The sequence below is a fragment of the Melospiza melodia genome, chromosome 13 (assembly GCF_035770615.1).
Source record: "Melospiza melodia melodia isolate bMelMel2 chromosome 13, bMelMel2.pri, whole genome shotgun sequence".
Classification (NCBI taxonomy): domain Eukaryota; kingdom Metazoa; phylum Chordata; class Aves; order Passeriformes; family Passerellidae; genus Melospiza; species Melospiza melodia.
In genome coordinates, this window is record NC_086206.1 from 4,691,462 (window position 1) to 4,717,325 (window position 25,864).

The 25,864-nt window shown below is 42.3% G+C and overlaps 1 protein-coding gene across 2 annotated transcripts in view; it reads right to left on the reverse strand.

Annotated features, from left to right (window-relative positions):
* LRP3 (LDL receptor related protein 3) overlaps positions 1-10,634 on the reverse strand; it is a 29,558-nt gene extending 18,924 nt beyond the window's left edge. Inside the window, exons 1-2 of one of the 2 annotated variants that reach the window (XM_063167650.1) lie at positions 10,528-10,634; positions 5,689-5,736 (exon numbers count right to left, since the gene is read on the reverse strand). In XM_063167650.1, coding sequence (XP_063023720.1) covers positions 5,689-5,736; positions 10,528-10,594 — 115 coding nt within the window. In that variant the 5' untranslated portion in view covers positions 10,595-10,634. Of the gene's footprint in view, positions 1-5,688; positions 5,737-8,911; positions 8,934-10,527 lie in introns of those variants that run through there. The other variant, XM_063167651.1, reaches the window with a different exon arrangement.
* Positions 10,635-25,864: the final 15,230 nt, after the last annotated feature.

Genomic DNA, 25,864 nt, shown 5'->3' on the forward strand with positions numbered 1-25,864 from the left:
ACAGACACACAAACTGGCACACAACACACACAGACACAGACACACAAACTGGCACACAACACACACAGACACAAACACACCGCTCACAGACACACAAACTGGCACACAACACACACAGACACAAACACACAAACTAGCACACAACACACACAGACACAAACACACCGCTCACAGACATACAAACTGGCACACAACACACACAGACACACAAACTGGCACACAACACACACAGACACACAAACTGGCACACAACACACACAGACACACAAACTGGCACACAACACACACAAACACACCGCTCACAGACACACAAACTGGCACACAACACACACAGACACACACAAACTGGCACACAACACACACAAACACACCGCTCACAGACACACAAACTGGCACACAACACACACAGACACACACAAACTGGCACACACCACACACAGACACACACACAAACTGGCACACACCACACACAGACACAGACACACAAACTGGCACACAACACACACAGACACAAACACACCGCTCACAGACACACAAACTGGCACACACCACACACAGACACACAAACTAGCACACAACACACACAGACACACAAACTGGCACACAACACACACAGACACACAAACTGGCACACAACACACATAGACACAGACACACAAACTGGCACACAACACACACAGACACAAACACACCGCTCACAGACATACAAACTGGCACACAACACACACAGACACACACAAACTGGCACACACCACACACAGACACACAAACTAGCACACAACACACACAGACACAAACACACAAACTAGCACACAACACACACAGACACACAAACTAGCACACAACACACACAGACACACACCCACGCTCACACACACACCACACAAAGACACACAAACTCACACACAGCACAGTCACAGACACACACAAGCATTCACAGACACACAAACTCGCACACACCACACTCACAGACACACAAACTCGCACAAAGCACTCAAAGACACAGAAGCTCACACACACCACACACACACACACACCACACCACACACACCTCATCACACACACACCGCTCCTGGCCAGGGAACCTCCGAGATACAGGAAGGATTTCTGGGCACAGATTATTGTGGGGTACACTGTCATTATGAAAGACACCAAGACAGTATTGCCAAAACTTAACTACACTGTTTTAACAACACATCCACGGTCCCCTAAACCTGTTGGGGACACATATACACCCGTCCCAAAACCACTGTAGTGTTTACCCAAACCTCACTTAATCGCCTCATATTTTTGGTGCCTTTTTTCCCACCAATGCTCATTACTACAGCCTTTGCAAACATCAATTGATCTCCTCCTAAAGCAGCCCCTGCCCCTCCACTCCTTGTGCTCTGACTGCTGCAAGGAAGAAAAGGTGAAATATCCCAGCACAGCTTTCAGCAGCTCTTTTTTCACACACTTTAATCTTGAAAGAAATACCTTTACTAAACACAGCCTTCAGTGCTGACAACAAAACGGTAAAACCACACAAGGGCAGAATTTTATCCTGTTGGGGCTTCATTATTAATAAAAGGGTCCCAATTCCATCCTCAGCTCCTGGCCATGAAGCCTGCAAAATCACACACATGCCTAAGTACTGTGTTAATAAGTACTTAGGGCTTCAGCATGACACTGTGATTCCTTCAGGAAAACAAACAAAAGCCTGCTCAAATTGCCAAAACATCTAAAGGAAAGGGAAGTTCCTAAATAGAAAGGCACAGTCCTGGATTCCATAGACCTTATCATCAGTTACAACACAAAAGAATAGTGATAACACAAAAGAATAGTGATAACACTTTTTCAACAATTCAGTGTCTTTCCATAGCCTTTCTGCACAAACCTAGAAGAAAAGTGAAATCCCAATTCACTAAAAACTCCAAACTGCTTCAATTTCCCACATTTAACATTACTGAAGAAACATAAAAATACCAATTCCTGGATTGTCCAACCAACCCACCAAAAATAAATCTTACTGAGATGGTGTTTTTAAAAAAAACATAAATTATTAAATAATTAACAATAATAAATCTTTCACAGTTAAAGAAAGCCCTAAACAACAACAACTACTAAACAAGCAAAGAAAAAGAAAACCCCAAACTTAGACAAATGCCAGAAGAGATTTGAGTTCAGAGAGTTTCTGTCAAGAGGATATAAATCTTAATGAGGGCATAAATCTTAATGAGGCTTTCTGTAACAATCAAATGGATTTCTTCTACTGTAAACAGCAGTAGATTCCCTCTGCCAGTTAAGTATGCTACAAATACATGCAATGACATTTCCAAATTCTTTACATTAATAATATTACTCTTATTTTTGCAAGAGTAACTGTAATAAAACATACATTAAGCTTCAGCAAAGGACAGAACTGAGGGTTCTATGCTGTGCTGGAATACATTTTCAGACAATCCCAGACAAAAATAAATCCTGCAGCTTCACATTCTTCTGCACCAGTCACAAGGAACACATCCCAACCATCTGCTCCAGGATAAAAGATGTTTTGCACTTGCCACAGGAACCTCCTCTCAAACCCAAATTCTTGGCAATACACATTTCCTCAAGTAGCTCTCTCAGTGTCAGCAGGAAACTCTCCCCAAGTTCTCACAATGCTCCCTCAAGGGGGGATTGCACATGTGGTTTAATGCAGATCCCTTATGCCTGTGGAAAAAGAAGATTTCAGGCTCCCCTTTGCTTTGCCCAGGCTCCAGCTGGCTTCTTCTGTCCCTGACCAGAGCCAGTGAAGGCAGAGTCAAGGGTTCCACCCACAGATGTGACAAACCCTGAGCTCACAGTGCTCCATCAACAGGCCCACCTGGCTTGGTGTGAGCACAGGTCAGAGAAGCTGCACAGGGATGGATCCCTCTGGTGCAATGACCTCTGATGATCATTTTCACCCCTCTGGTGCAATGACCTCTGATGATCATTTTCACCCCTCTGGTGCAATGACCTTTGTTGATCATTTTCACCCCTCTGGTGCAATGACCTCTGATGATCATTTTCACCCCTCTGGTGCAATGACCTTTGATGATCATTTTCACCCCTCTGGTGCAATGACCTTTTGTCGGTTTCTCGGCTGTTTGGGTGGCCTGGAAAGGCCCAGGGTGGCCTTGGGCAGCCGGCGCTTCAAAGGACGAGAGGAGACTTCTGATCTTTTCTCGGTCTTGGTGTTTATTAATTGTTTATCTAAAAGATTTTCTCTTGGCCCGACAGAGGTCTGCACAGCAGCCAGCCATGGGCACACTGAGAGCCCCCGGGGCGGTCACCTATCTTTATACTCGAAGTTACGTGTACAATATTTATCATTTTTCCCCAATACCTTTTACCCTTATTGACCAGTGCACTTTTAGTAATAACCAATCCCAAAGTGCCACCATCACCACAGAAGATGGAGGCCAAGAAGAAGAAGAAGAACAGGACACGCCCCAATTCCTCCATCTTACTTCTTTAGACCCCCCTGTACAGAAATCCTAAACCCTGTGTCTCACACTCTAATTAACTTATCCCTTCACCATTCACCCAGTGAAATCCTCCCATCCTCATACAGGTGTCGTCTCCTGTGCAGGATCAAAGTCCAGCCACCAGACACTTCTGGCAACACTCCAGGACCTCCGAGCCCCCCAAGGGTGGTCTCGGTCACTCTGCACATCAGTCCTGAGGCGCTGAGATCCCACAACCTTTGATGATCATTTTCACCCCTCTGGTGCAATGACCTTTGTTGATCATTTTCACCCCTCTCTTGCAATGACCTCTGATGATCATTTTCACCCCTCTGGTGCAATGACCTTTGATGATCATTTTCACCCCTCTCTTGCAATGACCTTTGATGATCATTTTCATCCCAAGCTCCAGTTACACCATCAGGAGACAAGCTAATTCAAAACTGTATGAAGACAAGAAAATATGAAGGGTACAGTACTCTGAGGTTTTCAGCATACTTTTGGAATAAAAGCCAGATGTTACAACTCTATTTCTAGTGAAAAAAGTGTTAAAAAGCAGCAGAGCCAACTGGAAGAAGCTCTATGTATTTTAGGCTGGGACAGTAGCACCAGTCTAAGTAAGCAACAACAGTAAGTAACTGTGTAATTACTTAATTTACATTCTGTAAACTCATGCATCATACACCAAACAGATGCCAAACTCCATCAAAAGCTAAAGAACCATCCAGGCAGAACATACAGGACATAAGTGACATTCTGTACTTTTTCCAGTGAAAGAATGGAAAATACTGTCTTGCAAACAACATGTCCTGCATGGTTTATCCACACTTCCTCTAATTTAAGGCTTAATTTAAGCAGGTTACCTAATCATAAAATTACTACCTTCTCCTGATTTAAACCTGCTCTCAACCCCCAATTTTGACTTGAACACTCAAGCTCCAGTATTATTCAATCTGCTGTCCTAGAATTATTTTTCTGTTCTCCAATATCTTTCCTCCCATCTCCCTTATTTGCCATTTCCAGTTTTAATATAAGTTGCAGCCTCTCTGGGAATAAAGTACATCTACATGTATGATGGTGGAGTGACAGTCACAGGAAGATTTTATCACTGAGAAGACCCTGACTGCAATGTTCCAATAATGCCACTAAGTCACAGCACTGCTAGAGAGAAGGAAATTACACTAAGTGCTGTGATTCTGGTTAAATTTCCACACTGACATTCATGAGACATTTCTAATATTCTTGTTTTAGCTTCTTCAGGAATGAGCCACTTTCCCTGACTGGGTGCTCCCAGGCACACTTCCCAAACACACAGTTTTCCTCTAAACAGACCCAGCACTATGACCTTAGCCTCAAGCTTACAATTTTTATCTATCACTGACAATGATGCAGTCCATAATCCTGTTGTGGTTTAAACCCAAGTGGAAAATAAACCCCACAGCCACTCCTGTCCCCCAACCCACAGGTGAGAGAGATGAAACACAGATTAGGGGATGAGATAACAATTTACTGTTACAATTCACAATTTAACAGCAACCAGATGAGAAAACAATCAGTGACAGTGACACCACCAATGACAGCAGTGTGTGACAGAGGGCGATGGCCAAAGCCCTTGGAGCCTGACAGGGCCAGGGTGACCAGAGCACAGGGACAGGGCCAGGGTGGCCAGAACACAGGGACAGAGTGACCAGAGCACAGGGACAGGAGTGACCAGAACACAGGGCCAGAGACAGGGCCAGAGTGACCAGAACACAGGGCCAGAGTGACCAGAACACAGGGACAGAGTGACCAGAACACAGGGACAGAGACAGGGCCAGAGTGACCAGAACACAGGGCCAGAGTGACCAGAACAGTGGCGTGGCCTCCGCATGGCACCTTGGCCTTGTCCCCCCACCAGGCACACACGGGGACAGCCCTGGCACAGGGACAGCCACCCAAGCCTTGGGGACAGTGGGACAGCAATCCCTCGCCTTAGTGACAACAGGATGGTGATCCCTGGCCTTGGGGACAGCAGGACAGAGATCCTTCACTTTGGCTGACACCAGGACAAAGCCCAGGAAGACCTGAAGTCCTAAACTTCCTCAGATGTCATCGTTAGTCTGTCTTAAACAAATGTCATTTAAAAAGTCACTCTTTCATTAGAACATCTCTCTGCACAGGGAACAAACAGTAACAGCTCAAATGAACAGTAAATAGAGGTAAGGAAAGCATGTCTTACCTAATGAGGTAACAGCACTTTCTATTTTCCCAGTCAGGAAGAGATTCACTGTGTAAAGACAGAAAAACAATGTTCAGACAAATTCTAGCAGTACAGGGTGGCAGTCAATAGTTCACCATTCCTGGGGTGTTAGCACAAACTCATTCCAGTTTCCCAACAAGAACTTTGCTTATCTGCACAGGCAAGTCGTGTACTCAACTGTTATCCTTCACTGCAGCTAAAACAAGTCAATACACAGTGGAAGTTTAGTATCTCTGAAACAGCTACCAAAAGAAACAACTGCCAATCTATTTCAAATTATCTCCCATAGGATTAATTTTAATTGCAGAACACAGAAGAACAATCACATTAAAACACGATTATTATCCTTAAATACTTCTCTGAATACAGCAAAGTTTGCTCCCCCCAGGTAAATGTCACCTTGAAAATCAGCTGCTAAAGCTAACATGATTGCCTTGACTAAGCAAAAGCAATGAAGTTTTCAACAAGGTCCACTAATACAATCAAAACAGGATGAGGCAGTACTTGCAATACATATCTGACTTGCAAATTAAGCTCCAAAGACTCTTCACTTTCTCAAGTCTCCTCTCACAGTGTATACCATTAAAGTGATCTGGAAAGAGCAGTTATTGCCAAAGAAAACGTGTCCTGTGTCATTGTTGCTCCAGAAGTCAGCATTAACATGTAGTTCCCAATTAGCTTCCCCACACATTCTTTAAAAATTACAGCGTGTCTCACTGACTGCTCTCATTTCAGCAGTAATCTGTAATCTACAAAGATAGGCTATCAGTAAAATTACAAACGCTTAAAAAAATTAGAAAGGTTTAAAATGTTAGCAAAAACTTAATTTACAACATCCCAGCCTGAGGACTCACTTTGGCTTTATTTTGCACATGTTAAGTCCTAGATCTTTTAATAGGCAATCTCTTGGCAAGAATTTAGTTAAAAACATCATTTAAACATCAACAATAGGAGAAGAGAGGAAGAGAAACCGTCCCTGTTCCCAACACTCATTTAGGAAGCAGCTGACAATTAACACTATTTATGGCTCAGAGTGGGCCCCCATTGTCTTCTACACTGTCCAAACACATCCCTAAACAATGACCCTTGCCCTGCCTTCTGTTACAACTTAAACCGGTACAAGAAGTCCTAAAGGGGTGGAAATAAAAAACAATCCCTCAGCTTCCCAGTTCAGGCCCAGGCACATTTTTCAGTCACCACCACAGTGCAGCAGCCCCGGTGCCTACAGCTGTCCCTCCATAGTATCTGGCTATCCACAGTTTGGATTTTCTCCTTTTGGGAGGACCTCAGAGCTCAGGATGAGGTCAGGCCCTACAAAACAGAGAGAAGGATTGCTCCTGGGGTCACTCATCACAGACTGCAGGGCTCCACCTCAGGGACAAGGGCAGTGACCTCCCCCTCCTTCTAAGTCTTGGGACTGAGCTTTTAGGAACACACAAAACCAGGAATGGCAGTCTATGTAATGCTACAGCTTGAGGAGAAACACACCTGAGCCACAGACTTGTGTTAATAAGCATTATTATGATGTTCAAAGGACCCTAACAGCACTGCTTTTATTACATAATTAGCTAACATCTGTAACATTTGTTATGTGACAATAACAGTGTGCCATGTAATTATTTCTTCTTTCACAGAGCTGGTTTGCTCTGTTAGGTGAGTAAGAGTACCTAGGAGCAAAAATACTGTCCTGTACCAGGAAACAACACAGCCCTGTTAACTCTGGCAAGCAGCACATCCGTTTGTGACAAACTCAGGATCACAGCAGCAACAGCAACACAACATTTCCTCATCCAGTATTAAAGTGCCACTACTTCTGTAACCATAGAAATATAGTCCTAAAGGCTGAGATGAAATTAATCCATGATTATGTCACAAATTTATATTCATGAGAAGTCAAATACTTGGTTTTGCTCCAAAGGAAGTACAGGAATATACTCTGCATAACTAATATCAGCACAACTGAAAGCAGAGTTTGAAGATCCAATGTATGGAAGTCTGGGTCTGTACTACCACTGTAATCTTTATGTTTCCTACCTGAACACTCCCAACAGCCATAAGAGAAACAAGCTCTGAAGCAGAGGTTTCCTCACATGGCTTAAAAGAGGCTCCTATGCCCTTTAAATGGAAATAAGTAGGATAAAGACAAGGGGCATAATAGAGTGGAATCAGCCAACTGAGAGCTGCATTACAGAGGACTTTTAAACAGTGAGCCCCAGTTTACTACCACAAATGCAGTGGTAAATATAGGCAGCCTTGCACACCACACCTGGCAGATACCTAAGAGAACACCCAAAAATACTCCTTTATCTGCAAAAAACTTTTATTGGCTGCAGTTGCAAGTTCTTCAAGAAGTCAGCAAAAATAGCTCTTTAAAATAAAATCTAAGTGTCACACCAGGTATTTTTCCAAGCAACTGAATAAGCTTACAGTTTCCAATATCCATTTTGCTCACTCAAAACCCTCAAATCAAGCCACAAGAGCACTGTTAAACCAGCACCCAGCTCTCAAAACTGGCAGAGGCCCATAAGAAAGAACAGCCATTCCCTGCTGATCTTCTTGTCTCTTGTCAAAACAAAAACAGGTGAGAGACTAGAGTATTAGAAAGTTTCCTAGATTCCCTTTTTCTTAACTGTTGAGCAGTTATGGGAAAGCCAGAAAAAAATCCCAGAAGTGGTTCAGTAGGCTTGAACTCCATGCAGGAAACTTACTGTGCCATTCATCTGGATTGCTAAATAATTCTCAGGGTGAGGTTTTCAGCTTGGAAAGTGGCTGTTTAGATCAAAAGGGAAATTTACATCTTGGCACCTCCAAACCAAATGACAGCTACCAGGCTTTCCCCACAGCCAGAAGGAGAGACTTCAGTTTCACTGATTCCTTCTTATCTGGTAACTTTCTGTGTCCTCCAGTATTTCTCAAAATGATAAACAGAATGGCTTCACAAAAGAGCAGTTGAAACAAACCCAGTTGCAGCCTTTGGAGCAGCAGTTTACAGATGAGGTCACACAGCAGTGGTCAGTGCATTGATACAGACACCAAACACCCACACACAGCCCATGGGAAAACAAGGAAAGAATGGCAAGGACCAAAAACAAGGATGAAAGGAAAGGACAGACAAGCAGGAAGTAAAACATAAAAATAGTTAAAGTAGCAGCATTAAATTCTTACTGGTTCACTAAAGCAAAATACCTTACAAGCTTCCCACCTCTCATGTTTCTTAACTTCCACTACTGTCAGTTGTGCAAGGAATAGGAATAAAACATTCCAGCTGAAAAGAAGAGCCAGACAGTGAAATTCTAGAAGTCATAGAAAGCAGAAATCTACTAAACTTTCAGCCTGACATCACCCACAGCTAAACACAAGAAGTGTTCTCACTTCAGCTCTGGAGTTTACATAACCTTTTATTATCTCATTAATCATTTTAACAACAACCATGCTATTTATGTCAACTAATAACAGGTTTAATAAAGGTCTGACTGGGCCACAAAAACAAAACAACAAAAAAAAAACCTAAATAAAATTTTAAAAAACCCAAAACACCCCCAAAGAACAATAAGAAATTCAGAGATACAAGGAAAAGATGTATCTTTCTCTAACTTTAAATAAGAAGTGCAGCAGACATTATCCTCATGCTGTGCACATCTCTGAAATCCCGTTAAGACTCTGCAAAAAAGAAGAGTTGTACGACCTGGGTGTTCAAAGTGTTTTATGGTTTAGCTAGCTTTTTACATTGCACTTACGTTAATTAAACTAGATACATTTGAAATAACCACAGCAGCCTTTAAACTTCAACTTCCTACATTTTTCTAGGTAAGCGCTGATGTTAAGGAAGCACTTTTACACAAACAGGCAGTCTGCTTTACAGAACAAGCAGTCTGGCCACAAGATATCCCTTTCTGATCGTTTGCATAACGAATAGTAACTGTCACTCGGGATTATTAAAAATTAACTCTAATCCACTTCACTAGCACAGAGATGTGAGTTACAGCATTCTGCATCAAGGAGCTGTGACAGTTTACCAAGTGAGCGTGGAGGGCTCAGCAGAGCTCTGCTCGGCTGCTCCTGATGCGCTGCCCCACCAGGATGCCCTGGCAGAGTTAAGGCAGCTCTAGCAGCTCTAACTTCTCGTGTCCCTGTTAAACACGCCGGGCCTGTCGTTCGCTCCTTCTTGTCACAGCCAGGCGCCGACGCTTCTGCCGAACAAAAACCATGCCCTGCCTGAACGGGCTGACAGACTGGAAAGCAGCAATACGCTTCATCACGTTGCCATAAATTAACACCTGCTGAGAAGCAGAGCGGAAAGCAACGGCTTCAAGCAGAAGGGAAGGAAGAGAGCAGAATATGGCAGAGACACGGAGGGAGAGGAAATGTTTCTTCCCGCTGCCACTCAAGAGAAGCGCCGGGCAGTCCCTGGCCGAGCCCGCACCGCACTCCGCACAAGCTCAGAGCCCACGGAACAACCGCTGATACCTCCTAAACTTTTTTTTTTTTTTTTAATTCAGGGCTATGCGAGGTTATGGCAGCGCTTCCAGAGCCAAGGGCAAGGCGATGGGTTCCGCCGGACCCGGCAGCGCTCTGCGCGGCCCCACACGGCCGGGCACGGCAGCCCGAGCGGCGCTGAGCGAGCCGGGGCCGCGCCGGCCCGGGGCCCGTTCGGAAGCGGTGACGGGAGGGAGCTCGGCCGGCACCATTCGGGCGGTGCAGCCCGGTCCCATCCCGCGCCCCACGGGCACTTCCCGCAGGGGAGGAGGGAGCCCAGCGGTCCCCAGAGCCGGTGCCCGGACGTGCCCCGCCGCCAGGGAGCGGCCGGGCCGCACTCACCCAGGCAGATGGCAGTGAGCGGCGCCAGCGCGCCCTGACGGAGCTCCGCGGCCGCTGCCTTCTCCATGGCGGGTCGCTGTCGCCTGCCCTTCAGCGCGGGGGGAACCGCGGCGGCTCCGCGCCCGCCGAGCCGCTACGCCGAGCCGCAGGAGTCCTCGGCGGCGCCGCCGGCCCGCGGTGTCCCTGCCCGCCGGGGAGCCGGGAGTGGAGCGGGCGGCCGGCGCGGCCCCATGGCCGGCCCGCGCCGCCGCTCCGGGGCAGGTGGCAGAGAACAGACCCGACCGCAGCGCCGCCGCCGCTGCCCCACGTGACGGGCCCGCCTGCGAGCGGCTGCGGCGGCCGGGCCAGACAGCGAGGGGAGCGCAGCGCCGCCCCGCTCCGCTCCCTCCGCGCACACCTGAGGGGCCGCCGGGCGGAGCGCGGCCGGGGGCGGAAGGGACGGCGAGGGCCGAGCCCGCCCGCGCCGCGCCGGCCGCCGCGCTTCCTGTCAGGCTCGGCTCTCCCGGCTCCCGCCGCGCCCCTGCGCCCGCGGCCATGGTGCCGGCAGCCCGCGGGCCGGGCCGGGCCCAGCGCTGCGCCCCGCGGGGCCGCCTCTGAGCCGGGCCGGTGCGCGGGACTGCGGGCCCAGGCCGGGAGGCCGCGCCCAGTGCCGCCGCCGCCAGCCCCCGGCCGGGAGCCGCCTCGGCCCTGCGGTCACCCGGATGCCTTTTCCCGGCAGTTTCCTCCGGAGCTACGCTGAGCTGGCTCCGCTGCCGCTGCCGCGGGTGAAGGCTGTGATCGGTGGTGGGCGCACGGAGAAAAGCCTCCCCAGGAGCCCGGCTGCCCTTGGAGCTCTCAGCGCCTTCAGCCGCACCGAGCGCTGGGACCCAGGCCCGAACCTCCCAGGCCCTGCCGAGCGTGAAACAACTCATCTGTCATCGCACAGGTAACGTATCCACAGCAAGGCAGCCAGTTCGGATTGCTGTAAACGACGTAAACCCATCCTCTCCCACTGAAAATGGACAAAGCTTAATGTGTTTACAAGCAGCAAGAGGGCAGAAGTTAACTGGGAACTTCACGAGGAGAATTGCAAAGCAGTGCAAGGGGACGGGAACCCCTGCCCAGGCTGCCCTAACAGCGACAGTGAACCAGCTGTACCTCGTGTTTGCTGAACTTTTCCTTGTTTTCCTTTTTGCAGATGCTCACACACTGCTCCTGAGAACCAGTACCGGTGCTTTAGGCCTTTTTATTTGAGTATTATAAAGTGTGGCTATAGTAGTGCTTCAGGTTGAGATCATTAGCCTCACTGAGCTACAGACCTGTGCCTTACCTTTTCCTTATCAACTCCTTTGTTGGAATTATTATAATTGTAATTTGCATTTTCCTATCACTCTGGCTCTTAATTAATGCCTAATGGATAATTGGCCTGAGGATCAGCAGTATCATGTTGGGTGTACCTGGAATGAGAGAAATGGATGTCATAATAAATACTTCTACTGTGCTAGAGATGCAGAAATAATAAGTGGTACAAAGTTTGCCTGTAGGTGAGAAGGCCCCACACTCAGCACAGCAGTATCTGTCTGTTCTGCAGATACAGCCTACTTCACATGTGTCTGTGCAACTTTAAATGGCATAATAAATCACACAACATTTTTCACATCTAAATTCTTTGTAATCTAACCAGACAATTCTTAAACCTTTAATGGACCCAAGATTGTAAAATCATTTCATCTGGATTTTTGAGCAGTAATCCTCAAATTATGGGTCTGTAAAGGCAATAATGGAATGTTTCATAAAAGAATTTTTCCTTGGTGAGTCTATTATTATAATTTGAAAAACATATACAGTCACTTCTATATTCTGCATTAACCTTTTTTGTGATAATTATGAGTAAATTATATATCTCATTTCCATTAAATAACACCCTTGCATCTCACAAAAACAGCACACTGTATAGGATTGAAAGCAAAATGATGGCTGCAGACTCCTTTTTTAACAGATTGTGTCCATGCCACTAACTTGTTAAGATAAAATCCACTCAGTTTAGAGTTATGCTTTGATGTTCACATAGGACTAATTTAAAATTTTGAGACCTGATTTTCAGTCACACACTTTTGTGTTCACATAAATATATGTATATTTTAGAAAACATATATGAATGTAGATATGTGTATGCTCCATCATTTGCTGGCCTGGGGGAATTAATTATCACATCACAACATCTACCTTGAAAACACACCCCATCCTAGGTGCTCTACTTCAGGGTGATTTGCAGATTATTTTAAAATCCCTTTAAAACAGTTGTGCCAAACTGAATCATTGCTCAAGCCACGTGTCAAACCTTCATATCCCATTTCAAAACATGGTGCAGAGATGGCTCTAGGAGTAGATGTTATACATTATGTATGCTGGAGCTATAGGTACATTCATTCATTTTAATGCTTTTGACAGAATTGGATCACAAAAGTCACGTTACACCACCAAAATAAAATTTTGATAAAGGTTTACTGAGTGTAATCGAAAGATATTACAATTTTTTAAAATATGCATTAGAAAAATGAAGACATAAGATTATGGATTCCATCAACATTAGTACTAAAACATTAAAATAAAAAACATTAGCCTATCCATGTGTGTAATACCTGTCTTATTCTCATTACATGTCATTTTATTACTTTCACATCAGTTCCCCCTGTACCTAGTTTTTGTAACTAATAAAACTTATGCTTCTTTTACAAGCATCTGTATTAAGGGATTAATTTGGTTGAGATGTCTTTAAACTAAGACTATAATTTTACCATTTCCACAAGTAATTTATGTGCATTATCTCCCTTTCAGCATCAGTTTCAATGCATGCACAGCCTTGTGCAGATCAGCAAGGCTGTGATCCCATAATAATCACCACTGTTCTCTTTTGACAGCTGGCATTAAAGAAAGTTGGGTAGAAAACATTGGGTGTGGTGAGACATTATTTGTTCATCCCTGGGTTTATTGCATCGCTGCACAGCACTCTCGAGCTGCATTTAATAAGGTTTACATTTAGTGACAACTGCACTCTCCCTGAAAGAGAAGGAAATTCCCAAGGGTGCTTTGCTGCACCAACTTTAACACTATTTCTGCCTTGATCCATTACAGATCATTACTAAACTTCACAGTGATCTATTTTCCTTCCTCTTCTTTAGGAATTTGTTATTCATGAATTGTGTGTAGAGCTGAAAAAACCCTGTTATAATTCACATTCATTTCATGAAATGTGATGGGAATAAATATGAGCAATTTGGTATCACAGGAGGGCAAATACAAATTGTTTGATGGAGAAATAGTGTAAGAACATCACCAATGTATAGGCAAAGAGAGTGCAAAGCTGTGATATTCCTCTATTACACTGAACATTCTATGAAATTCTGAGCTTGCATCAAGCAGACCAGATTATGAGCAGCAATTACATTAGGGTAATTGCTTGAAAAACAAAATAAAATTATTCTCTCTTGAAAGGGTTCAGTTGTCTTTGTAACTACTATCAAGGCAGCATTAATTGCATATTAGGGGTTTTTTTATACTTGTAACTTAGCTCTCTTAACAAAACTGAAGGTCCACACAACCTCTCCATTAAGTAAATTATGTCTCATTTGTGTTTAATTGTGTTACTAAGATCAGATTTTTGAAACATGCAGCATAATTACAGAGGAGGATTAGAGTTGTCTGTGTTTCAAATACTTACAGAGATAATTGGAGGAAGTTTATCACAGTTCCTTAACACATTTTTTAAGCTGCACTTTATCATTAAGCTCCACTGGACAAGTCATTCCAGACACCTGAAAAAAGAAGCCAGGCCACAACCAGCACTGTTTTATTTCTCTCTTCTTTGTGGCTTTAAATATTTTCAGTGTGATTGGGTTTTCAATCTCAAGTTGCTGCTTTATGTCAGGAATTGTGACAGCTGTTTCAGCTGCCATCCATCACAGGCCAGCACAGCTCACTCATCCCCATGCCCTGGAATCTCTGAGCTCCTGCCAGTGCCCTGCACACACAGGAATTCTGCAGCTCTCACAAGGACAGGGAGCTCCTGCACGTGGATTTCACTTGTGGTGCCACCCTGAAAGGTGGTTTCACCATCACATCTCCCACCTCCCTGCTGACTTTGTCTTTTAAAAACTGGATCTGATTGATTTAAACTGTGGTGATGCTGGGGTTTATTATCTACTCAGTAGGAAAGCACTGCAGGACAATAGTGAAACCCCATATCTACTAAGATGCTGAACTGATCTCTCTCTTCTGCCAGTTCCTTCAAATCTACTGATGAGATGAGTTTGGATAATTTAGTTTAGTTTATGATAAATCCTTTTGTGCTTTGGTTATATTAGGGGCTTACTCTCTCTGGTAGCTGGAGTCTTAAAGGATTTACTATTTTCCTTGACATACAAAATGTTTGGTAAATGAGGGCTAAAGTGACTCAAGAAGTCTCTTCTGCTTGTAAATGATAGAAGAGCAGTACTAAAATAAGGCTGAATCACATTTTAGGTGAATTAATGTGTTTTCAGACTCCCCTTCACCTGCAAAAATTAACAGAAATAACAGGCTCAGTGGGGCCTGAGGTTGTCTTTATTACTTTACTTCTTTTCTACAAAAGGAAATGGAACAAACTATCAATACATTCTTATCCAACATATACTAGCTGCATGAATTACTAGACTTATTTTAGAATTTAAGTAGGAGATCAAACAGATTGGAATTAGGAGCATGAAAGCTCCTCTAACTCACAGAATGAATGCACATTAAAGCTATCTCCTAGGGAGAGAACAAATATCTTTGCTCAGAATAAATACTGTTATCAGAACAGATGAAAATAGCCACCTGAGGTTGCTCAGCAATGTGCTCCAGCCTCCAATTCTGTTAAAAAGAAAGGGAAAAAAATTAGAAATTACTTAAAGTGTTACATACAATCAGGCTTATCTAAAATGGAGCATGCACAGAAAAGCAAATTAGGACTGAGCAGACACTTCAGATCAGTTCAGTGACTGTTTTTTGTGCTGTGGAGAAGGGTTGTAAACTACTGCAGTGCAGATGCAGAGGCTGCAGAGCAGCTCCCCTGTCACACCACCCTGTAGTGTTCCCCCTACCAGCCCAGAAAATGCTCTCTGCTGCAATGTTACCCATTAGCTGGGAACAGCAATAATTCCTAGACCTGTCTTCCATCCATTCTTACAGCTGGGAAACTTGTGCAAAGATTCAGCCAGAGCAGGCTGGTCAGCAAACTGCTGGCTGAGGAGTGGTGCAGCAAGGAACTCAGAGCTGGCGTCACTGTCACATTTTCTGAAAAATCCCTTTGCCAGGATTTCTTCTCTTGGGGAGCTGAGAAGCCTCAGAGAAAAATGCAAACAATAATTATCTGATTGCTTCTCGTGTGTTTGCTGCTTTGGAATGTGGTTTGGACATTGTTTACCAACTGGGCATTGTTTGATTGGTTTCATGTGAAATGTTTTGACTTAATGACCAATCACAGCCAGCTGTGTCAGGGCTCTGGAGAGAATCATGAGTTTTTCATTAATATCTTTTAGCCTTCAGTCTGTATCCTTTGTCTATTCTTTAGTATAGCATTCTTTTCTATAATATAGTAACATAAAATAATAAATTAGCCCTCTAAGAACATGGAATCAGATTCATTCATTCATTCCTCCCAACGACGGGGGACCCAGAAAATAGCACAGAGCTGGTGCTCTGCCATTTCACCAAGAAGCTCTGGGTTAACAATCACAGCAACACTGACAGAACAGCTCTGAACCAGACTACAAGCACTGCAGCAATGCCACTGTCAACTGAATAATAGCTGCAGTCTATACACTTATTATGGACTGCCATTTTACTTACACCAATTACCAGTTGGGTGGGAAAAGCACAGTAGAGAGTAAGGATAGCCAGTCTTCTCCCATTTCATTGACAATTAAATACTTTTTTTATTTCCTACTACTTGTGTAACCAATAGCTAAAATTTAGTGTCTCTGGCTAGTCTTCATTAAAATTTGGCCCAGATACATAAGGGGCTTATTTGGCACTAAAAAATGCAATTTGTGTTTCACCTGTCTCAGGAGTTGTCACTAAGACTGATGTATGGCTTTGTTTCTCTTATTTGTCTACTATAATTATATTTTTCAAGTTTCAATGGTATATTTTGGAGTATAAATTTCTGTTACACCCATTCTGCATGAAGGGTTGGACTTCTTATTCACTGCAAAACCCCACATAGTTTTAAAAGTCCTAATGATTTTACAGTCTGAAGGTATCCTTGGAATCAACTAGAATAATTATTACTGAAATTCTAAATTTTCTTCCTAATGTTCTCAATATATATTCATAGCACAGTGGTTTTGTGTGCATAAAAGAGCAAATTACATCTTATTTCCTAAAGCTCTTCTTAAAATCAGTAGACTGATAACACAGCAAGAATTTAGAACTGTGCCTCAGTGAAACTGTTCCACAGAGAGAGTGAAAAAGGATAGAAATGGAAATAAATAGGAAATAAATAGGAAATAAAAGTAAATAAAAGGAAAGACAATGTATTAGTGTATCAGTGTAATTAGTGATTAGCTAATTTCACTAAAAGATAAGTTTAAAGCACTAAGAAAGAAGACATACCAAGCTGTGTTAAAGTGTGGATGTCTGATCTTTACCCAGGCTGAGCCAACACTTACCAGGCAGAGATCACAGAACACGTCCAGTCCATCACTACTGAGTATGAGGTGGATTTCCATGACACAGAATGCTCTGCTCTCTTTGGTTTGTCCCCTGGATCATCAAACACTGTCCTTCTGCATCCTCAGTGATCCTGCCAGCCATTGACAGTAACAGCTAGAGTGGCAAAAACTGGTAGCATGCCATCAAGGGTGGTGGGCTCACAGCTGGGACAGGGAATTACACCTGCCCTGGAGGTGAAATGTTTTCATCTCTGTTCCATGCTGCCTAGGCTGGTTGTATTATTGCACGTTGTACAAAATTTCTAAAAAGTAAAATCTATCTGAAGCATACAAGTGAAATCTGGTTAATATAAAACCCAGTAATGTTTTCACAAACCAGCATGCTACATTACAGAGAGGAGAGAAAAAAAAGGATAATCATAAACCATGGAACAAAACCACTGTCAGAGATTTCTAGAAAAATCAAAGCTGCTTCAACATTCAATGGAGTTTAAAACCATGAAAAGTCAGATTTTCTCGTGCATAAAGAAAACCCTGTAATCAAATATATCCTTTAACTATGACAGTCTGTGCAGCAGAGCTGTGGATCCTACTTGTGTGTTCCAACCAAAGCATAAAATAAGAGGAGAGCCTGTGACGAGTTGAAGAACGAGAAGGGAAAATCATTTCAACAGCTGAACAATGAGTGAACAGGACTGTGGATTGAGCTGTAAGTATGCCTAGAGAGAAGGAAAAAAAGGGCAGTGGGTATGAGGATAATCAGTGATTTAGATGATGAAAATTGTTTTAAGAGAGCATTGGTACTTGTTTTGACAAAGCTTAAACTGTACCTATTGTTAGGACACAACATCATCTGTGAACCCAATGCCTGAGGCAGTGAGATATTTGTCAAAAACTGAAAGACAATACTGAGGAAATTTCTACCCTTGCACTTCCATGTTAGTGAAGGTTGAGTCATCTGGGATCCCCTTTCATACACTGTGGTAATGTTCCTGACTCAGGGTAACCAAATGTTGAATTTTGCAGGCAACCCCAACAAGGGAAGAGATGAGAATCTTGACTCCATGTTTCAGAAGGCTGATTTATTATTTTATTATATATATTAAATTAAAAGAAAATTATATATTAAAACTCTACTAAAAGAATAGAAGAAAGGATTTCATCAGAAGGCTTGAAAGGAATAGAAAGGAATGGAATGATAATAAAATCTTGTGACTGACCAGAGAGTCCGAGCCAGCTGACTGTGACTGGCCATTAATTAGAAACAACCACATGAGACCAATCCCAGATGCACCTGTTGCATTCCACAGCAGCAGATAACCATTGGTTACATTTTGTCCCTGAGGCCTCTCAGATTCTCAGGAGGAAAAAATCCTAAGGAAAGGATTTTTCATAAAATGCGTGTGTGCCAATACACATCAGCCTCTGAGAGGGATCAGTGGTGCTCCCCTGAGCTGGCATTCATTCATTCATTCATTTATCCCCAGGGCAGCAGTGCCATGGCTGCATGCAGAGCTCCCCAAGGGGCATCCCCTCCCCAGCATCCACGTGGCTGTCAAACATTCCAGCTATCTCCTCAGCTGAAAATAAAGGTGCCAGATAGGACAGCCGACTAAATTAATGAAAAATATTATTTTAATAAAAATTAGGAAATAAAATCAAAGAAAACTGCAGTGAAACCACTTAGGATAGAATCCATGAGTGTCTATCGTGACAGATGAACAGGGATGCTGCAAAAGGTACCTACTTAAAATCACAATTACCTGAAGGTAACTACAACTTTATTAAATAAATAATTTCTGTACAGAGTTCTCACTCTTGGAAATCTCAGAACCAATCATATTTCAGAGGGCACAGGGGAGAATCCTGCAGCAGGCAACAATAATAAAATCAATTTATACATACGTTGCTCCATATGTTGCTCTATATTTATATATTGCACATTTATGAATTCTTTTAAACAGGAAACAATCAAGCTGATAAAACCACTGGGGTCACAAATCCTAAATTGAAAGTAGCTAACAGAAAAGTTCTTTGCTCTTGTACAGATTTGAGAGGACTCCAGGGTAACACAGCATACATAGCACAGAAAATCCCATGATCTCCAGATTGGTGCACACATCTACAGTGATCAGTGTTCAAATACCCTTCATTAGGGCACTTCTTCCCATTGTGATTGTTCTGCCCATGTCAGGGGAGGTGCTGTAAAGATTAAACCAGCTTTAAAGCCTGTTTGAATAAAATACCCAAGTATTCATTTATATTTAAATTTGTATTCACATTGTCAGACTCACACATGAGATGTTTATAGATTTTTCAGTTACTATCTCACACAACCAATTGTTTTGGGAGTTAACTGTAATTAGCTTTTATAAATCTATCATTATTCACAGACCCTCTTGGAACAAATGAACAAAACTATGTGTCTGCATTTGTTTTGTTGACTACCAAAAGTATGGCAGCTCACATATAATTGTCATGTAACTTGGAAAACCTACTCCTTTTAAACTATTCCTTTACTATAGTAATTTGCCAGCATTCATAAATGACAGTAATTACAATTGCTATTTTTAAATCTTACTTATTCCATGCTCTTCTGCTCTAACTATGAAAAAATAGTAGTTATGTCCATAAAAATGGCATTGTGCTACCTTGAACAAAGATAGTGTTTGAAAGAGATTTAATACCATTATTTCATTAGCCAACATGGCATTGATCTTTTTCCATGGCCACAGGTGCAGCAATCACAAATTCACCTCTTCTTGCCTCCCCTGCTGTACAGAACTGGTGTATAGTGATGAGTTAATTTGTTCTCAATCCTACATTTGCTGAGCTTAATGGCAAAGCAGTGTCCATTGATCCCAGTGACAGAAGAAAAAATCACAAGGGCTTCCTACTTCTCAAAAGCAAGCCACACCACACTAGCAAATATTTAACTGTCAATTAATGTCAAGAAACTTTAAATATTTCATCCTGTGCCTATACATCTACTAAAAGTACATTATTCCCAGTTGTAAACACAAATATTCATTGCAGTGCCCACATTTAGCTTGGCACCAATCTCACTGCTTTTGCTGGTAATTTACTTGATACATCCCAGCACAGAAGGGCTCAGATTTCTGCAAAGCCTCTCAAGGGCACAAAAAGTTAACACAAACCCCATCAGTGATATGTAAATCTTGATGTGCAAGCATTCACCATCTTAATATTCCCACAATGTAAGTTTGTTTCAGAAATATTTGTATTTACTGCATAACTATGCCCCTCTTCCTTATGGGCAATTTTCCCTGCCATGGTCACTACTAATATTCTTCCTGAAGTTCTTCACAGGGAAGAGCAGATGCAGAGCAAATAAATGGATCCATTTCAGATTGCACAGTACCAACCAAGAGCTCTGCAGCTGCATTAGCTGTGATCCCTGCCAGGCAGCCCTAAACCCAATCCTGCCCAGCCAGCCCCAAATCTATTTTTGTGCTCTCCTAAGGGCCCCACATTTAGAGCTGCTGAAACACAGAAACCAGCAGCAGCTGCATAATCAGTTTATGTGAAAACATTTGGCAACTATTAAGTCAGAGATTCAACAAGACAACATGAAAAGAAGTGACTAAACCCTTCTCTTACAGTCATATGACACTGAATTTGGACCACAATATCTAAACATCACTGTTATGTGTCAAAGAGATGCCTTAGGTTTTAGCACCTTTTTTGAGATGTACTATTTCATAACAGTCTCTAATAATTCCAAATTGGTGTTTGCAACTACTAATTCATTAATTCAATTCTCCCTTAATCTTCTGGTGTTGTTCCCACAGACCACAGCCAGAGAGAATACCAGAAGAAATCACAACTTGTCAATTGTCACAGAAATCACAACTTGTCATGGGAATCAATATTAAGGAGCACATGAATTTCACCCAGTTCTTAGAAGGGCAGCAGGTTCTGGCCATGGCCACCAAGGCAGTTTATTCATTTTGACCAGGTGTCCCAAGTTAACTGTTCACCCAATGTTTTAATTTTCTAACATAGTAGTGAAAGAACTGCAGACAGAGACCTGCATATCTTTTCAGCTGGTTAGAGTTGAGAAGTAAAAGTCTTGAGGTTTTTTTTTTTTCATTCAATGTGCAAACTTTAGGACTCAGCCAGTATAGATAATATGGAATAAGGGTTGGGTTTGGTTTGCTTCAAGGGTAGGGAAATAATAGGATAGTGGTACCCTGATCAATTAAGACAGTGCATCAATGCATATTTATTACATAAAGATAATTCAAAGTACCTTGAGAAGCACATAATAGAAAAACATAACCCATAAGAAGGAAAAAAAAAAGTGATTCTGTTCTGCCTGAAAATGACATGGAAATTAAAATGTTCATAAAAAAAAATTAAGTCTAGTACTGAAAAAAATAGCCACTCTGGGCTGGCCAAACAGACCTGACTTAGCATACTATTTGACAATTTTTGTAACTGACATTATTTATTTTAATAGAGAAGCACTATATATAGTATAATTAATCAGAAATAAACATGCAGAGTTAATTGAATAGTTTATATCGGTAATTTTTTCAAATATTAAACCATACTCATAGTAATTAGGGACACTATAATAAATTATTTCTGAGCTATGACTCTAGCAGGTTCATTCAGCAAGATATGTCAAATGAAATAATATGTATAAAAGATCATATTATTTGCTTTTATGACAGTTATAACTCTTATGATATTTTTAACAATTATTTTATCACTGGACAAAAAGAAAGATTTCTGATGGATGTAGTATACATACTAAAAAACACATTGTTTTAAAAAAGTCTACAAACAACACTTGGTCAACCCTTACATAATTTTTAAAAAGCTGTAATTCAGACAATTTCAAAATATTTCTCATGTTAAAGTATTTACAAGGGTTTTTCAGAAAAAGCCATCACTCAACAGTTTCCATTGACAACAACAGCTAATTTTAGGGGCTAATTGTGTTTAGTCATCTGTAAGTAAAGAACAACTATTAATACAGCAGGAGATAGGGACAGACCTTGTTGTTTTGATGGCACTGCACAGTTAACAGCACAGGAAAGAATCTGCCCACACAGCCTGAATTGATTCATCTTTTCCTCCCTTCGTTATGAATCAGATTCTTTATTGCCTTTGTATTGAATGAAAACCTCACCATGGCACAGTCAGTGGGAGTTTGCCATCCACGTCAAGTGAGGCCACTGCTTGACTACCTCTCCAAATAATATTAAAAATAACTTGTATATCTAAACCTTAATCATGGCCTAACTACAGTTTTCTGAAAGAAAGAAGTCCTGTTGCAAAACCACAAAAGACAGATGCTTCCCCCTGGTGTCATCTTTCAATGATGTAAAAGAAAGAAGCTGCTGGCTCTCTGATAGTTGCTGAATGCATGGAAACATGCATGCCTGCCTTACAGGATGCGAAACAGAGCTTCCCACAACCCTCACACATGTGTGCCCATGCAACTTGTGCAATCTCACATCTCCAGGGTGAGAAAATAGCCCTGAACCGGCTCGAGTTGTGCTGCAGGTTCCACAAGCCTTTATCATAATGAAAGAGATGTGCAGAGACTGCAGAGAGACCACAGCCAGTAATAAATGCCTTCAAAATACACTGAATTTAAACTCATTTGTGGATTGAAAGGGTCTTTGGCCAAACAGGAATGGTACGTGTAGGAGGCCCTATGTCATGTTTAGGGATGCTTTAGTGTTGCCAGTGAAACACCACAGACCACATGGCACTCCCTCACTTCTCCCTCACACAGCAGTGGGACAGAGAGGAGAATTGCAGGCACAGAAAAAGCATGAGTTAAGAACTATTTACTGGAAAGAGCTATGAAATGAGAAAATTAACATACTTGGACAGTTTTCACAGCTGAGACACGGGCCCATAAGAGAAAAGAAACTTTCTTCATCTCATTTGGTGGGCAACCAAATTATCCACTGCTGGTTCTGTTTCTGTGCACACCAGTGAGCTGGCACATGGCAATGGTGCACTCTGCAGAAACTGATGCCACATCAGTTCTGTGCACTGGACTTCATCTGCACCTACAAGGCACTGCTTGTTATTTGAATCCCTACAGACTCCTTCCCTGTTGGAACAAAAGTAGAACAGTAAACTGAAAATAAACTGAAGTGTAATGGCTTCACCATCTAAAAAAATGCAAGCACAATTTGCCAAGATAGGCAAATAGACATTTAAAATGTAAGAAGTGTAAACACCGGCACAAAGGCAAAATTCTGCACATGAGCCAAGCACAGCTAATGAAAAAACATTTTTCGAAGAGGTCAAAGAACACTTCCAAAACTGCCTTACTTCTCCCATCAGTCCCACAGAACCTCATGTTTTGGGGCTATGGGTTTCAGCCTTTTGGATGAAAAATGTTCTATCTGCTGCAGGAAGGCACACAACTTGCAATTTACTAGCCAGCTACACTCACAGCTTGAACAAACTTGTGTTTCATGATGAACCAAAATATAGTGAAGCATTCAAAAACTCTTTCTTTTAATCTGGTGTACTTATGAGCTAGGCTGTCTGGAGGATGGAGCAGCACAGGTCCTAAACAATCTAAATTGCTCAGTGTCCTCTTGCTCCCTCTCCTCCTGGCCTCTGTTGAATTTTTTGTCTTTAAAGTGACACTATGGGATATCTACCATGTCTATCTCCAAGTTCACAGGCCAGTTCCATCTCTGTAAACATCAATAGCAAAATGCATCAGGGACTTCTCTGCTGGGTGATGGAGGCGAGTCACTTTTCTCTCAGTAAGACACTCTGATGTCATTGCTTACTTTGTAAGAACAGACAATGAAAACCTTAAAACAAGCAACAGGTACGATTTCTGCAATTTACTTACAAATGAAACCATCCATACGGATGTTTTCTACAAGGAGTAACTGGGAAATGTCTTTGTTTTCCAATGTGTAGACTGCAGTACCCCAAACAGTTCTCCCCCTCCCTCTGCCCCAAAATCCAGAGCTGACACTGTGGCAAATCCTTCCAGGATACAGACATCACATTGTACGTGACACATGTGGCTGAACATGCCTGCTGAGGAATGACACATCACAGCTCAGCACGTCAGGACAGACAAAAAGCAGTCCTACAAACTGGGGTTAACAGGCACTGTGGCTTCACTTGATGTTTTTGTCAAATGTTTTCACCCACATCTTTGTGAGTAAGGTGCAGGCAGCAGCAGCAGCTCCCAGGCAAAGTGGAGATCTCTTCCCCCAAGCCTACAGTCAGTGTTGCAATAAACAGCCACTAAACATCTGGCAGCCTCCAATTCCCTTCTTTAGGCAACTGCCACTTTGATAAAACAGATCTCCAATGAGCAAATCTGCCTGCAGGAGTCACTTTGCTTTTCCCTATTCACAGACATGGAGGAATGAAAAATTCAATTTGATCAGATCTGTGTTTGAAAGTTCAGGACCCTGAGCTGGAAATCACCAGAGGCTGGCAGGGTATTCTGGGCAAATATTGCTGCCTGCTTGCCCTGTGCTCATGTTCTGCCCCAGACATGAGCTGCTGGCCATGGTTATTAGAGAGGACACTGGGCAGATCCACTGTCAGTCTGATTCAGTTTGAATCTAGGTATTTTCTTATGTTAAGTAATACTTAACTGTTATTGTGGTAAGTTCTGCATACAATTTCACAGGGCAAGCTATGAAATGCCTAAAACGATTATTAATCACAACAGCACACGAGTTAAAGATCTTCTGCAGCAATTCTGCCACTTGAAGAATTCTTTCTATTGCCAGATACTGCCTTTCTATTTACCACTTCATATTTTTATATAAATACCAAGCTGCTAATGTATTGTTGCACGTGCTGTACTTCCAGAGCAGCTTGATAGAATCCCAGGAGCTGATTCTCAAGAACAGGTTCGTTTTGTGTTCCTGATTCACCTATTAATCAATAACAGATACTGATCACATTCTGGCAACTGTCTAGCATAAAAGCTTATTAAAAATATACCTATCAGGAAAACTTAAATTTATTCCCTACAGGTCCTTAGAGATACTGCATAGGCTGTGATTAAGTCAAAGAAAGTATGGCAATATATAATATTTTTCCATCACCTTATGTGCAACTTATTTATTAAGTGTTCACATATTATGTCAGTCAGACTCCAAAAGAAAAAACCTGCATCAGCAGCAACTGAAAACAAAGCTAGAACCTAAATTGACACATTTCAAAATTTAATTTCTGGGCTTTAAAAGTCATTTGGCTCAATCCAGAACTCTATAAAGCAGTTTAGTCTCCTATTGAAAAAATAAATATTCTCATTAGAACACATTTTCCAGAGATGCAGCTGCTGTTAGACAAGAGGAAACACATAGGCAGGCAGATTTCCTTGCTCCTCTCTTTCTCATCTCAATAAATTTGCCACCATTAGGATAAATCACCAGAAGCTGCTAGAACACAAAATTCTCTTCCAATTACATACATTAAAAGATCATTTATTTATTGTTCCCAAGTTAATTTGTAAGGCTTTCATGAAAGATTGGAATTACAGTCTTTTCCATTCCAGATGGAAAATTTTTTATTAGACTAATTCAAGACAAGACTTCACTTTCAACTTGTAACACATGAGAGTGCCACATGAAAACCAAAAAGCAGATTCTGGCCAGAGCACTGGTTTGAACCTGCTGGACTCA